Raw genomic sequence first — 13,035 nt, forward strand, 5'->3', positions numbered from 1 at the left:
AAAATCACTAGCAAGGGGGCCAACATACTGAAGCTCTGCACTTTCATGTTAAGGACACACAGGGAAGAGAGGGGAAGTTAGGCAATGGCTGTCAGACAGCTTTTCAGCCAAGATGACAAAAATATTACAAGAAAAAAGGCAAATGGAGGAAAGAAAAATTAAGTAGTAAAAATCAACTTGGACTTAGAGCAAGACATACGGCCCTCTGGGAGCCAACACTGCTAACGTCATGGTCCCTATGTGGGCATGGATATCTGTGTGTGTGTGTGTGTGTATGCATATGTGCTTTAAAAAAAGTGACTGTTCAGGAGACGGAGACTACATCAGTTGGTCCTCTGAGGGGGGTGGGGGAAGGGGGTGGGGGGTGGCATCTTACTTGTAACAAAGTAGAGGAAGTGACAAAGGAACAGTGATGAGGAAGGGGTTAAGACAGTTCCACACACTGGCTGCTTTTTCTTAGCGCCGCCTATCTCGCGGAGGGGGGTCACTGCGACTGCGAGAGCGCCGCCCCCCCCCTGCACTGCTGCCCCCTGGCCTGCGGTAGCCCGCTTCCCTACGCTTGTCCCCCTCCCTGTCCCGGTCCCTACCTCTGTCCCGCTCTCTGTCCCGGTCTCGGTCGCCCCTCTCTCCCTCCCCTCTGTCCCCGCCCGTGCCACCGCCGGCCTTCATTCTCTCTTTACGCTCCTCCTCCCTTTTCTTGTCCTCTTCGTCCTGCATCTCTTTCCTCTTCCTCTCTCGCTCCTTTACTCGCTCGGCTCTGGCTGCCTCCCTCTGGGCAAACTGGGGAGAACAACCGGAAAAATACAACACATGTCCATGTCGAGTCATTGTGTTAGACAAACGTAAGCACTCGCCATAAGGCAGGCCTTCCCGATGTGAATGCAAAGTGGGGGATGCACACTGAGGGGGGCCTCACCTGCTCGTCTGTAAGGGGGAGCCAGTATATACAAGGTGCTGCTTTGGTTTTGCAAAAGAGGTCATCCAGCATTTTGGCTGGGGGCTCTTCTGCAGCTTTCTCTGTAAAGACACGCAGAACTGGTCAAACAGCAGGTCACATACGAAACAAAACCCGTATGCAAGGTCTCTCTCTTTCCCTCCTTCCTCACCCTTCTTGTCAGTCTTCTTCTCCTTGCTCTTGCCCCTTTCCTTACGCCTCCTCTCCCTGGACCGGGACCTCCTGGGGCCTCCCTCACGCTCCTCTCCTGGCTTGCCAAAGTCCCGGACCTTGTCCCTGTCCCATTCCCGCTCGGCCCTGGCCCTCTCCCTGCGCTCCACCTCACGCTCGCGCTCCGCCCACTGGTCTCGCTCTGGCAGGAGGGGGGCTGGCCCGGCTGGCCGGCCTCGACCGGGCCCGGCCGCCGCCTCATCGCCCGCCTTCTCGTCTGTGGACAGGCCTCTGTGGAAGTCCAGCTACACAAACCCAGGAGGATACATCATTATACAGGGAGGTCAGAAGAGATCCGACAGACCGGGGGATGTGACGGGGATGATTCCCACCTCCTCTTTCTGGCTGAAGTCCACATTGAGGAACTTGGGGTTGCTCTGAGGCCATTTCACCCCATGGAGGGCTGCTCTTGTGGCCACCGCCTCCTCTGGGCTGGGGTACTGCAGCACAGGGGGAGTAAAGAGAGGCAGTCAGTCATTACTGAGTCCAGAAGCAGGAACCCAGACCCAGAAGGAAACATCTGGGCGTGTGTACGTACGGTGACGTAGCAGTGGGACTTGATCTTGTCGATCCAGAAGCCCTCCTCCAGCACAGAGCCCGTCCGGCCCAGCAGCTCCTTCAGCTGGCCCAGGGTGAACGGCCGCACCTGCATCAACACACACCGTCAGTACAACACCCCCGAGCCACTCAGCTAGCCCTGCCGAATCACAGCAGCATGTTCAAGAGTGGTGTAATATACCCAGAAAGTCACGGCATGACAGCAGTTGGACGGCGTACAGAGAAGCCGGGGAGTGAGTGTGTGTGTGATTTTAAAGGCTCTGACCAGATTAGACACGTGGACGATGTTGGAGACTTTGCCCCGTGGGGGAGAGGGCTGCCTGGCTGTGCGGACAGGGTCGTCGATGGTGATGGACACGCCAGACTTCTGCTGGCTGATGGAGCGACGGATCAGCGTGTCTCCGGGGGTGACTGGGGGGGGGGGGGGGGAGGAGAAGAGGAACAACGTCAACTGGAAATACATAACCCCACTACCAGCAATGGAGTGGCAGCTTAAATATTGTAGGGGTAAACGTCAGTCCGTTATCCACAGGAGCGCCACAGAGCAGCGAAAGCCGTAATATCTGACCTGTGTCGATGTCCATGTCATGACTGGGAGGAGATGGGGACTGTGTCTCCATGGCGGCCGGGAACAAACTGTTCATCTTCTCCTCGTGGCTCCTCCCTCTCTCACGCTCGGCTTTCAGCTCCCCTCCGTCCTCCCTCTCCTCGTCCTCACACCTGCTCCTCTTAGCCTCCTTTTGGCCATTCTCCTGACTCTCCGAGGGAACCACCTGATATCAGACATATTAGAAACAGAGGATGAGCAGGGTGCAAAACAAAGTCCTGGGTCATGTTTTACATATGCATTTAGCTGCGTGTTAATCTGACCAGCCCGTCTTTTGAAGCCCTTAAAGTGGATCCCCTATCCAGCCTGCCCCCTTCACTGCACATGGCTGACCTGTGTAACGGTGCGTCTGATCTTGAGCTCCTGGTCAGGGAGCTCCCTGTTGTCCTCCTCTCCCCCAGAGAGGTGAGCCTCCTCTGGGTGCAGATCCACCACCGCCTCCTGGCCTGGACATGGCCTGATGTCTGGGATCAGAGACTGGGGATCAGGGCAGAGAGAGATTAGAACTGGCGTGTACATTGGGCGTGGCCCAGCTTTGGGGGCTGTAATGGAAGGGCTGACGGTGCCTGCTGTGCTCTGTGGGAGGTACCTTCAGGGAGTCTGTAGTGATGCTGATGGAGGGTTTCTTGGCGGTGACGGCCGTGCTGGAGCCCCACCTCCTCTTCCTCCCTGCTGCACCTCCAGACTCCACCTCTCCCTCTGTGTTCCCGGTGCCTGGGGAGGCCTTGCTGCCTTTGAGGGGCACAAAGGAAGTGAGCAAGGTCCAACAGAAGCATAACCCCCCCCCCCCCCCCCCTCCTCTCAATTCACTCCATTAACACAGAGAATCCTGTGGTGGCATCACAAACAGGAGCTCACACAGACACAGGAACAGCAGCATACAAAGACAAAAGAACAATAGGGGAGGGAAAAAAAGAGGTGTTTGCTCTGTTTAAAGATGACTAGCTGCAGCTAACGCTAGCATGGCTGAAAACGGGGAGGTTTTGTGAGGGGCGGTAGGGAGTCAGGTGGCTGAGGGGTTAGGGAAGCGGGCTTGTAATCAGAAGGTTGCCAGTTCGATTCCCAGCCGTGCCAGATGACGTTGTGACCTTGGGCAAGGCACTTTTAGCGTCTGCTAAAAATGACTAACTGTATACTCACTGCTGAGGGAGATCTTGCGGGCGGTGAAAGCCTTGGGTGTCAGGCTCTGAAACAAGAAGAGATAAGACCAACCCCATGGAACGGGGCGGTGGTGAGAGGCAGACATGGAGGGACAGGGCTAATGGAAAGGTTGAAGGGACAATAATATAAAAGAGAGTGGGAGAGAAAACAGGGAAGAGAAACTCAGTGAGAGAGACTGCTACTCCAGGCCACCCTCAACTCGGTCAGGACTGCTCACATGTTTGGTCATAGCGTATGGCTGGGGTTTAACCAGTAGGCCCATACAGCTACTATGCCCCGTTAGCTCAGTTTACACAACAGAAAGTTTTGAGTAGGAAGGTGTTGGGATGGACCAGCAGTCTATCTCAAAGAAAGTCAGATAGGTGGTATCTTGATGGCAATACTGCAGTTTCTGTTTCATGTCATTTTTTATCAACTATGACAATAACACCCAAATTGTGTGTTTGGAAACACTGGGCTTGAAAGACTATCATATGTATATGAAAATGTATATTCAAATATGTAAATCAAAACTGCAGTAGCCATGAATAATCTGGACATGTGGACTACATTTCAAAATTGTAGTCAATTCCCCCATTTAATGGTAAGAGGAGGACTTCTGACTGAAACTAAGCATTATCTAGATATTTCTTGGTAAAGAATAACATTGAGAAAATGACTACTTATTCCCTGGTACCACTGACACCTGATCCTTACTGGGTTGGATATGGCCCAATCACGACTGCATGTACTGTATCTAGGCAACAAGGGTCCAATCAAAGGAGGCTGAGATGTTTGGGTGGGTATCAGAGCTGGTTGGCAGGTTGGGCTCTGTAGTTCATTGGGAGTGGGGCTTGACAATGCTTTGGGCCAGGTTAGTCCACAGATCTCAGGCATTAGTCCTTTCAGAGTTTTATCATGTGTTTCTGTTCTGTCACTGTCCAAAGGTCGTTAGATGGAGATGGGAGTATGCCTTGCATGCAGTCACTTCTTTTCAAAGTCCAAACATTCCTTAAACAACACTGGCGTTGGTTCAGGTTAATCTCCAAGATGTAGCAGAAATGTTGTTGAGGTAGAGACCTAATAGCAAATCTCTCCTTGATGGCCAAACAGCAAACGACCAAACATTGGTTGTGAGTGTCCAGATATGCACCAGAAAAGGCCATGGAAACGGTGTCAAATGTCCACAATGTAATTTCTTGGCTGAAATATTCACAGTCCAGCACCACATGGATAAGGTTTCTGTTCAAGTCCATTGGGCAGGAGCCTTCATCTGTAACTAGATGTTAAAAGTCCAGCACCATGACCTAAAGCCGTTCAATAACTTTGAGAAACCTTTGGTGCCGAGTGAGTGCTTCCTCGTCTCCTGTGTGGCTGGGTGTGGCCACCCAGGTGGGCTCGGTCAGGAGCAGGGGGCGGGCCTTGGGGACGGACCACACCCCCCCTCTCTCAGACCTCTAGTCGAGCAGTCCAATCAATAGCTCCTGTTAGCCAACTCTGTGGCAAGGTGGCCTGTGTTGCCATGGATGTCCCTCTGCAGTGCAGAATCTGGGGCCTATCTGAGGTATACCCAGGGCCCTTGGTGACAGTGGAACAGGTGCAGCAGTAGTAGTAGTAGTAGTGGCAGTAGTAGTATGCAGGTACCATTAGGGGTAATGGAAGAGGCATGAGCACCTTTATAACAAAGCAATCAATGGGGTTTTAAACATCAGCCACAGTTAGCATCCCATGCTGCTTCTGTCTCAGAAAGCATCAGCAAAGGTTTAAAAAAAACATAGCCAAATCAAACAGCTACAAAACTGCTGAAAAACAGTTTTCAAATCACCCTCTTGCCAGAGAGCCTCTTTTATAGAATTCAGGCATATTTTATGCTACTATGTGAAGAGACAAAAGCAAATAAGACATGATTAACAGATGAGCGCAAACTAAAAAATGAACAGAATTATTTCCCCAAGTTAGGATCCTAGGTTCTATGTTTCAGGTAGACTACTGAAGAGAAGCATCCTTCCAGGTACACCCAAGCCCTGAGAGTACAGCTCTGGTCAGACATAAGAAACAGACTTAAAACTGGACAAAAGTTCAACTGCAGCCTTACCTCCTCACTGGCCTCTGGGGCCTTCTCAGACTCTGCCATGGCACCCTGCTTCATTTCCCTGGACAAAGAAGCATTAAAATCAGGTAATGAACAGGGCTGGGGGGGCAAGGGGAATTGAAAAACAGGGAGATTTAATAAGAGGAAAATTAAGTTCTTGTATGCAATTTGGATCTGTATAGAAGAGGCCACTTTGATTACAAGCCTAGATATTACACAATACAGGTTGTAATAATATTTTACTTGAACAAACCTATGGTAGTTGAATAACAACTATAAACCGTTAAGACGGTAAACAACTAGCCAATAATGACACTAGGCTGATCATGACACTGATATATTAAACCTAATTGTAATACTTGAGACTTGTTGGTTAGTTGTAACGGTTTCAAATTCTTGTACTCGCTGTGAAATATTTTACTGTTGATTATTTTTTCTACAGGTACACTCTTGCACTTTGAGTTTCATGTTGTTCAAATGTAACTTGTTTAACTGCATGCTCTTATGGTTCTTCCCTTTGGCACTTATTTGGTTTCCCACAACGTATGCTTCATGTTTTGGGTGCTCGCAATGTTTGGGGCTATCTCATTGTTATGATCAGTGACCTATGCTCTTTTGTAAAGCTCTCTCTTGGAAGTCGCTTTGGATAAAAGCATCTGCTAAATGCATAAATGTAAATAAAACACCGGAAGTTGAACAAAAACAGGGTCATATAAAGTTTTGCATTCGCGAAGTCCTTCCGAATATTGCGACATTCTGTTAGATTTAAACACAGAGCGGCTACAATTACGAGCAGTTTTCTGTGTTTTTATAGCAATCCCAAGACCGACAGCGGTGAGTTATTATTAGTCGACTGTAAACTGTAAATTAGCCGCAGTGTCAATCATGTTGCAACAATAATTCAACGATCAGCGCCAAAGACAGGTCACTATTTGAATATTCTCTGCGATGCGACGGATGCCTACCTCGTCTCCTACCTTCCTCTCAACAGCTTCTGACAACCTCATATTGTGACCCGATTGTGAAGCAAACCTAGCCTTCAACTATATTTACTAACGCCTTTAGATTAACTTGGCGCTCTGCCGCAGGAATACATTGGTGTCTGACATCACGTTCACGCCAATACTGTCAATTTGCATGAAAATGCTATAGAGAGGACCCCCCCACAAACAGCCACGAATATCAAAAGCAAGTGTTTCTTCCTTGAATAATAATCGATCAACTGAATGGGTATAGACCAATAACACATTTACTGTAACTACGCCAAATAACTGCAAGCAAGGGGTGTTACAATATTGTGTGCATGCATGTGCACCAACTGAGCGAACACAATCAGACCTGGCTGTCTCTCCTCTGTCTTCCACGCCATCACTGGTCTCTCTCCTCTGCTGGTCATCTTGTCCAGTCGGTTTTCCATGGAATGGCTTCTGATGGTTTGAAATGAAACAGTATTAAAAGAAGTATATGGGCTGCCTTATACACAAGCTGTCATTCACCTCATCAGTGACTGCTGAAAACAGGCCGAATTAACCGACCAAATGGCATTTATGTTTGTGTCATGCAATGCTGGATAATACTGAGCTGGTAGGTAGGCTTTGAGCCAGCTGACCTTGCTGTGTTTGTCTCCATCGGTGGACATGTCCTTTTTCTCCTTCTCAGACACCCCCCTCTTGCAAAGAGGGACTTTTGGAGTCTCTATTGAATTCTCATGCCGGGCAGGTTTCTTATCCTGGGCTGAGCTGTTTCTTTGACGTTTCTCAGGCTAAAAGAAGAGAGAGATGTCTATAATGTGAAATGGGCAAAGATGTAATCGGATAAATGTATGGTTATACAGGAATGGTGGAGAGTGTGGGGTTTTAAAAACCATTAATGGCTATAGCTACGTCTGTCCTCATAGACATGTAGAACATTGAAGTGGGCATGATCATGTCTTTCAGATATACAAGTCTCCCCTTGCCATGTACATATATTAACCCCTTAGAGTGAAGCTTAAACTCCCCTTGTGAACTTGTCTTATTTAGATATATGTACACACACTTATAGCAGTGCAGCAACATTTTCTCATCTCCATTATAGCTTCAGCCTTACTTTGTTGTCTCCTACAACAGTGAAAAGAGAAGAAAAGAAAATCCAAACGAAATCTGCTTGCAACTGCCTATGTTGTTGTCTTGGCGGTGTATTGGAGCATTGATAAGTGAGAGGACCACTCACCCTTCTACCACTGGCAGTGGCGTTGGCTTTTTCCTGTGAGGACGAGGATGACCCAGATGAATGAGAAGAGGACGACCCCGAATCAGAGTCTGAGGACGAGGAGTCACTGGATGAGGAAGCACGCGTGCCTCGTTTCTCTTCCCTCTTCTCGTCTCTGCCCCTTCTTCGTTCTGCCTCACGTGCCTCTGGCGGGGATGACAGGGGCAGCTTGGCCCCCACTGGACTTGAAGGGATCTTTCCGGCATCCACACCTTTTCCTTTTTTAGCCAACTCTTCAAGTGCACGTTTCTCTGTCTCCCCTTTGTCCATTTGGACATTCCCCTCTGATGTCAGGGTTCTAGCATTGTCTCCTTGAGAATGACTGCACAGCGAGGCAATAACCCCAGACCCATGGGCTACAGGGGGCGCTGACACAAGAACGCCCTGTCTGGAAGGCATCTGGAGCACTGCCTTCTCAGAAGTAGACTGAGGCCCTTCCTCTTTTTGCTCCCCAAGTTCAAACGGGGAGCTGAAGGGAGAGGCCTGAGGGTGTGGGCCGTCAGAGAAGGTACGAGGCCTTTTGATGACTGCAGAGGAAGAATGGGGAAGAAGCGGGGCGTCTCTCAAGAAACGGGACTTCTTGGATGAGGACTGGGGGGACAGAGGTGTCTTAAGACTTGGTGACAGGGGTGTACCAGAGGCTGCGGGCTGGTTGTCCCTCCGTGTGGCCTCAGGCTCCCCACCCTCCTGTTCTCTTCCCTCTGTTGTTGCCGCCATTCTACCTGCTCCTGTGGAGAGGGGGGGAGGAGTGGGCAGGGGGGTGAGACCAAGCTCACGACCTCGCTTCCATGGAGGAAGATGACTCTCCCTCTCTCTCTCTGCCATTTTAAGCCTTTCTTTCTCTTGTTCTACAGCTCTCTCCGTCTCCTCCTTTTCTCTCTGCAGGGTTTTCTCCTGCTCCAGAGCCCTCTCCATCTCCTGGCGTTCACGTTTCAGAGCTCTTTCCCTGTCCTTTTCTTTCTCCATCTCCCTCTCTCTTTCAAGAGCCCTCTCCTTCTCCAGCCTCTCTCGCTCTTGAGCCCTCTCCTTCTCCAGCCTCTCTCTCTCAAGAGCCTTTTCCTTCTCCAGCCTCTCTCTCTCAAGAGCCTTTTCCTTCTCCAGCCTCTCTCGCTCTTGAGCCCTCTCCTTCTCCAGCCTCTCTCTCTCCTGAGCCCTCTCCTTCTCCAGCCTCTCTCTCTCCTGAGCCCTCTCCTTCTCCAGCCTCTCGAGCCTCTCTCTCTCCTGAGCCCTCTCCTTCTCCAGCCTCTCCCTCTCCTGAGCCCTCTCTTTCTCCAGCCTCTCCAGCCTCTCTCTCTCCTGAGCCCTCTCCTTCTCCAGCCTCTCTTGCTCTAAAACCTTCTCTCGGTCCAAGCGTTCTTGCTCCAATGCCCTCTCCTTTTCCATCCTTTCTTGCTCCAGAGCCCTCTCTCTCTCCATTCTCTCTTGCATCAAAACCCTTTCTCTCTCCTCTCTCATTCTTTCCTCCCTCTCACGGGCCAACACCTTCTCCCTCTCCATCCTCTCTCTTTCCAAGGCTCTCTCCTTCTCCATCCTTTCTTGCTCTAGAGCTCTTGCCAACTCCTCTCGTTCCCGCTCCAAAGCTCTGGCCCTCTCCAACTGCAGTTCTCTCTCCCTTTCCTCCTTCTCTCTTTGCAAAGCTCTTTCTCGCTCCTCTCTTTCTTGCTGTATAGCACGCTCTTGCTCCAAGACTCTCTGCCTTTCCAACTCCTTCTCTCTCTCCAGCTGTAGAGCCCTTTCTCTCGCAAGCGCTTTCTCTCGCTCTTCCCGTTCCTTTGCTAATGCCCTCTCTCGCTCTTCCCTTTCTCGCTGCAACGCTCTCTCCTGCTCCTGCCTCTCTCTTTCGACTCGCTCTCGCTCCAAAGCTCTCTCTTTCTCCTCCCTCTCTTTCTCCAAAACTTTCTGTCTCTCCTGTTCCATGGCACGCTCTTGCTCAAATAATCTTTGCCTCTCTCGTCTTTCCAACTCCAGGGCTTGAAGTCTTTCTTGCTCAAGCGCCATCTCTCTTTCTCTCTCAATCTGCTGCTCCCTATCCATGTCTCTCTCTTCCATGCCAGTGGCCCTTAGAACACTCACAGGGACTTGACCATGGGTGACATGGACTCCCAGGACTCCCTGGTTCTTTCCTGGGATCATACTACAGTAGGGCAGGCCTGCTGCAGGATTGGCAGTATGGGTGATGGCCGACACTGTGCCCTCTTGAGGACCTCTGCCAGGAAACACCGTTGCATTTGCAGCACTGCTGTCCTGCCTCTCTCCATCCACACGTCCGTGCCACCCAGCTCCAGAGAAAGCACCTTCCGACTCCATTTTGCGTGCGAGCAAGGTCAGCGGACCAGGCTTGCGATCCACGTGGCCGCTCTGGGGCTCTGGGCTGCTGCTACGGCTGCCACTGCTTGAGGAGCCAGAGCTGGAGGTACTGGAAGTACGCTGCCTGGCTGGGGGCTCGCCTGGGCTCGGGGGGCTTTGTTTGGGAGTATCAGGCAGAGGGAATGATAATTCTGGGGGAGGGGAGGGCGGAGGGGTTGGCTGGCGAAGCTGTTGGGACAACAGTTGAGGAATGTGAGGTGGGGGCTGGTGGGATCCTCCAGACCTCTCTCTCGCAGGCTGGCCTCTTGCCGGCTCTCCCAGACTCCTCCTCCTCCTGGCATTGGCGTCCCAGTCCTCGTCCTCACCGTCCTCGTCCCCTCCGTCACTGTCATCGTCATCGCTATCGTCTGGGACTTGGCTGGAAGTGGGAACCCTCTCTGGTCGCTGCTCGCCACCAGCAACACGCAATGAGGCGACAGCACCGGGGGCAGAGGTAGGTGAGGAAGGAGCGAGTGGTCCTCCAGACATGTGACCTTCTCTGGCTCTGTACCCATCTCCCATGCTTGCTGGGCCTGCTGGTGCCTCTCCCTCAGGGGGGCCTAGTGGCTTCGGCTGGTCACCCAACACAGGTGCGACATCCTATTGAGGCCGGGAAAGGCAGCGGAGACCGTGTTTGTCGCAAAAAATACAGCTATTTGGATTCTCTCATGCATGATTTTTCAAGATAATCTCATTGCATGCATTCCATTGCATCCCATGACATTACGTTTTTTCAAACACGCAATTTACAAGAGAGCAGGCTAATTCTAAACAACAGAAAAGGTCATATACAATGAAACTGCACTTGGTATCGAACCTGGTCTGCAGGACAGGGGGAACTGTTGTTGACTTCTGTAAGATTCTCTTGTTCTGTACATTGAAAAATACGATTGAGATATCAAACTGAGGCCAGCTTGAATGGGCGCGAACCCGCTCCAGCACACCTGATTCAAATGAATGGTCATTACCCGGCTTCCACAGAGATTGAAACATTACATTTAGCAGAATTATTGTAGTCGCTCGAGCGACTACAAGTAAGTACAGGGACATTCTCCCCGAGGCAAGTAGGGTGAAGTGCCTTGCCCAAGGACACAACGTAATTTTGCACGTCCGGGAATCGAACCGGCAACCTTCTGATTACTAGCCCGATTCCCTAACCACTCAGCCACCTAACTCCCTGATAACGACCCATTCATTTGAAACAGGTGTGCTGGAGCAGGGAAACATCTCAAACATGCACAACAGCGACCCTCGTGGAACAGGATTGGAGAACCCGGTCTTAAGATTTAAGATGATATGATTAAGGCACTGTCACTCACCGTCAGTTTCCGCAGCCTCTCGGGCCTCCCTCTCCAGACGCTGTCGCAAGAGCTCCTGTTGCTTAGCCAGATATTGCTTTATGAAGCTGTTCTGGCTCATCTCCTCCCCAATCTGGGTGAATAAATATACTTGTCAAAATCGGACACTAAAAGATATTGCCCAACCTGACGTTTTGCACATACAAATGTTCCAAGTTCATTGCTGGTTTCTCCTGCTTAGGTCTCACCTGAGAGTTTGGCTGAAGTCCAATGTGAGGAGTGGAGGTTCTCTGGAGGTTCTCCAGCATGAGGGCCTGATGAGGACAAAATATATTTTTTTTACAGGTTCTCGGCAAACAACTATGTGGAAGATAAAACTCTCTCCATTCACTAACTACAAGAATTATGAAGTTACCAATAAGGCACATTTACCTATGCATGTTTTTTATACACCATGTAAGCTACACTGGCAAGCTACATATATAATGAAATCAAATCGATTACAATAAGACTGTTTTTAAATGTCTCTTTCAATTGAAAAAAGGGGCTTAATGGTGTTAATGATAATCATACCTTTCATGACAGTTTTTGAAAAGTTGAGCCTATTCATTATTACGGTCTAAACTACGTGTACAGGCCAATTACATAAATGAAACAATACTTTACGTTAACCTTACAGTTATGTTAAAAAGAAGAAAACATTTAGATACTGCTCATTGGTGGCAAGGTACCATTCCCTTTTCCAGTAACAGTACAGTAGATGCATCCACGTTGTGTAACCTCCCCCCTCAACTCGTGCATACCAACAAAGCGCGGACCTGACCTCCGGAAGACCAACTAGACTAGCTACTACTATTTGCAAGCCACTTTCAACTATTCGTGTTTAACAATATAAACACATCACAAGTAGTAATTTTCAGAAACTGACCGCTATCAATAGCCCATTCTAAAGTTCCCAATTATTCTGTAGACATATTCCCACCGCGCACAGGATACACAGAGCACATTCAGTCATTCCTCAAACTAAAGAATGCATTCTGGCCTTCGAGACAAGCATCAGCCTGACTATGTTAGCGTTAGCTTAGCCATCTAGCACCGAGGTCTTGGAGCTGCTGGTATTGTGATGTGAAACCCTTATCCAAACTTACCCCTTTGAGTCTCTTGACAAGAGCATTTTTCTGTCCACTTTTAGGAAGACCTCTCTCCTCTAGCGCAGCTTTTAAATCGGCTACCCTTAAAGAATGGAGCGGCCTCCCGTCCAGCGTTACGTCTTCGAGGTCCGCCATTTTCCCTTCCTCTAGCTCGTTCGCTCCGGAGTTACGCCTTCCTTTCCAACGTCACCCAGTTGATGACTTCCGTCAATGGGAAATTGTGTGATCAAAATGTATATCCAAATGGATATAAACACCTTTTGCTTTGGTTTTAATGCAATTCTGGGAAAGTTATATTAAACGGTCGTCCATCTAATCATGGTTACGTGAACCGCTTTGTTACTGTATTTTCTTGATATTACAAAATGTTCATACCTACTGTCATCTATTTGCGCACTTTGCGCAACTTTGATGTCCTAAGGTATGTT

General features: G+C 49.7%; 1 protein-coding gene across 3 annotated transcripts; it reads right to left on the bottom strand.

Annotated features, from left to right (window-relative positions):
* Nucleotides 1-257: 257 nt before the first annotated feature.
* acin1a (apoptotic chromatin condensation inducer 1a) lies at nucleotides 258-12,778 on the bottom strand. 3 transcript variants are annotated; one of them, XM_062481300.1, is made up of 19 exons: nucleotides 12,605-12,771; nucleotides 11,705-11,770; nucleotides 11,478-11,589; nucleotides 10,976-11,028; nucleotides 9,098-10,758; nucleotides 7,774-9,055; nucleotides 7,172-7,324; nucleotides 6,901-6,989; nucleotides 5,566-5,623; nucleotides 3,471-3,516; nucleotides 2,920-3,062; nucleotides 2,664-2,807; nucleotides 2,292-2,496; nucleotides 1,989-2,134; nucleotides 1,704-1,811; nucleotides 1,498-1,605; nucleotides 1,107-1,410; nucleotides 917-1,017; nucleotides 258-780 (listed from the first exon to the last, which is right to left on the bottom strand). In XM_062481300.1, exons 1-19 carry the CDS (start codon nucleotides 12,740-12,742, stop codon nucleotides 457-459), a joined length of 5,241 nt encoding a protein of 1,746 aa, XP_062337284.1. In that variant the 5' UTR covers nucleotides 12,743-12,771; the 3' UTR covers nucleotides 258-456. The 3 variants fall into 3 exon arrangements, with proteins under 3 accessions (XP_062337284.1, XP_062337283.1, XP_062337285.1); XM_062481299.1 differs by having other exon boundaries at nucleotides 9,089-10,758; XM_062481301.1 differs by having other exon boundaries at nucleotides 7,774-10,758; nucleotides 12,605-12,778.
* Between the last annotated feature and the right edge of the window lie 257 nt (nucleotides 12,779-13,035).

This window comes from Osmerus eperlanus, chromosome 16 (genome assembly GCF_963692335.1).
Source record: "Osmerus eperlanus chromosome 16, fOsmEpe2.1, whole genome shotgun sequence".
Taxonomy (NCBI): Eukaryota; Metazoa; Chordata; class Actinopteri; order Osmeriformes; family Osmeridae; genus Osmerus; species Osmerus eperlanus.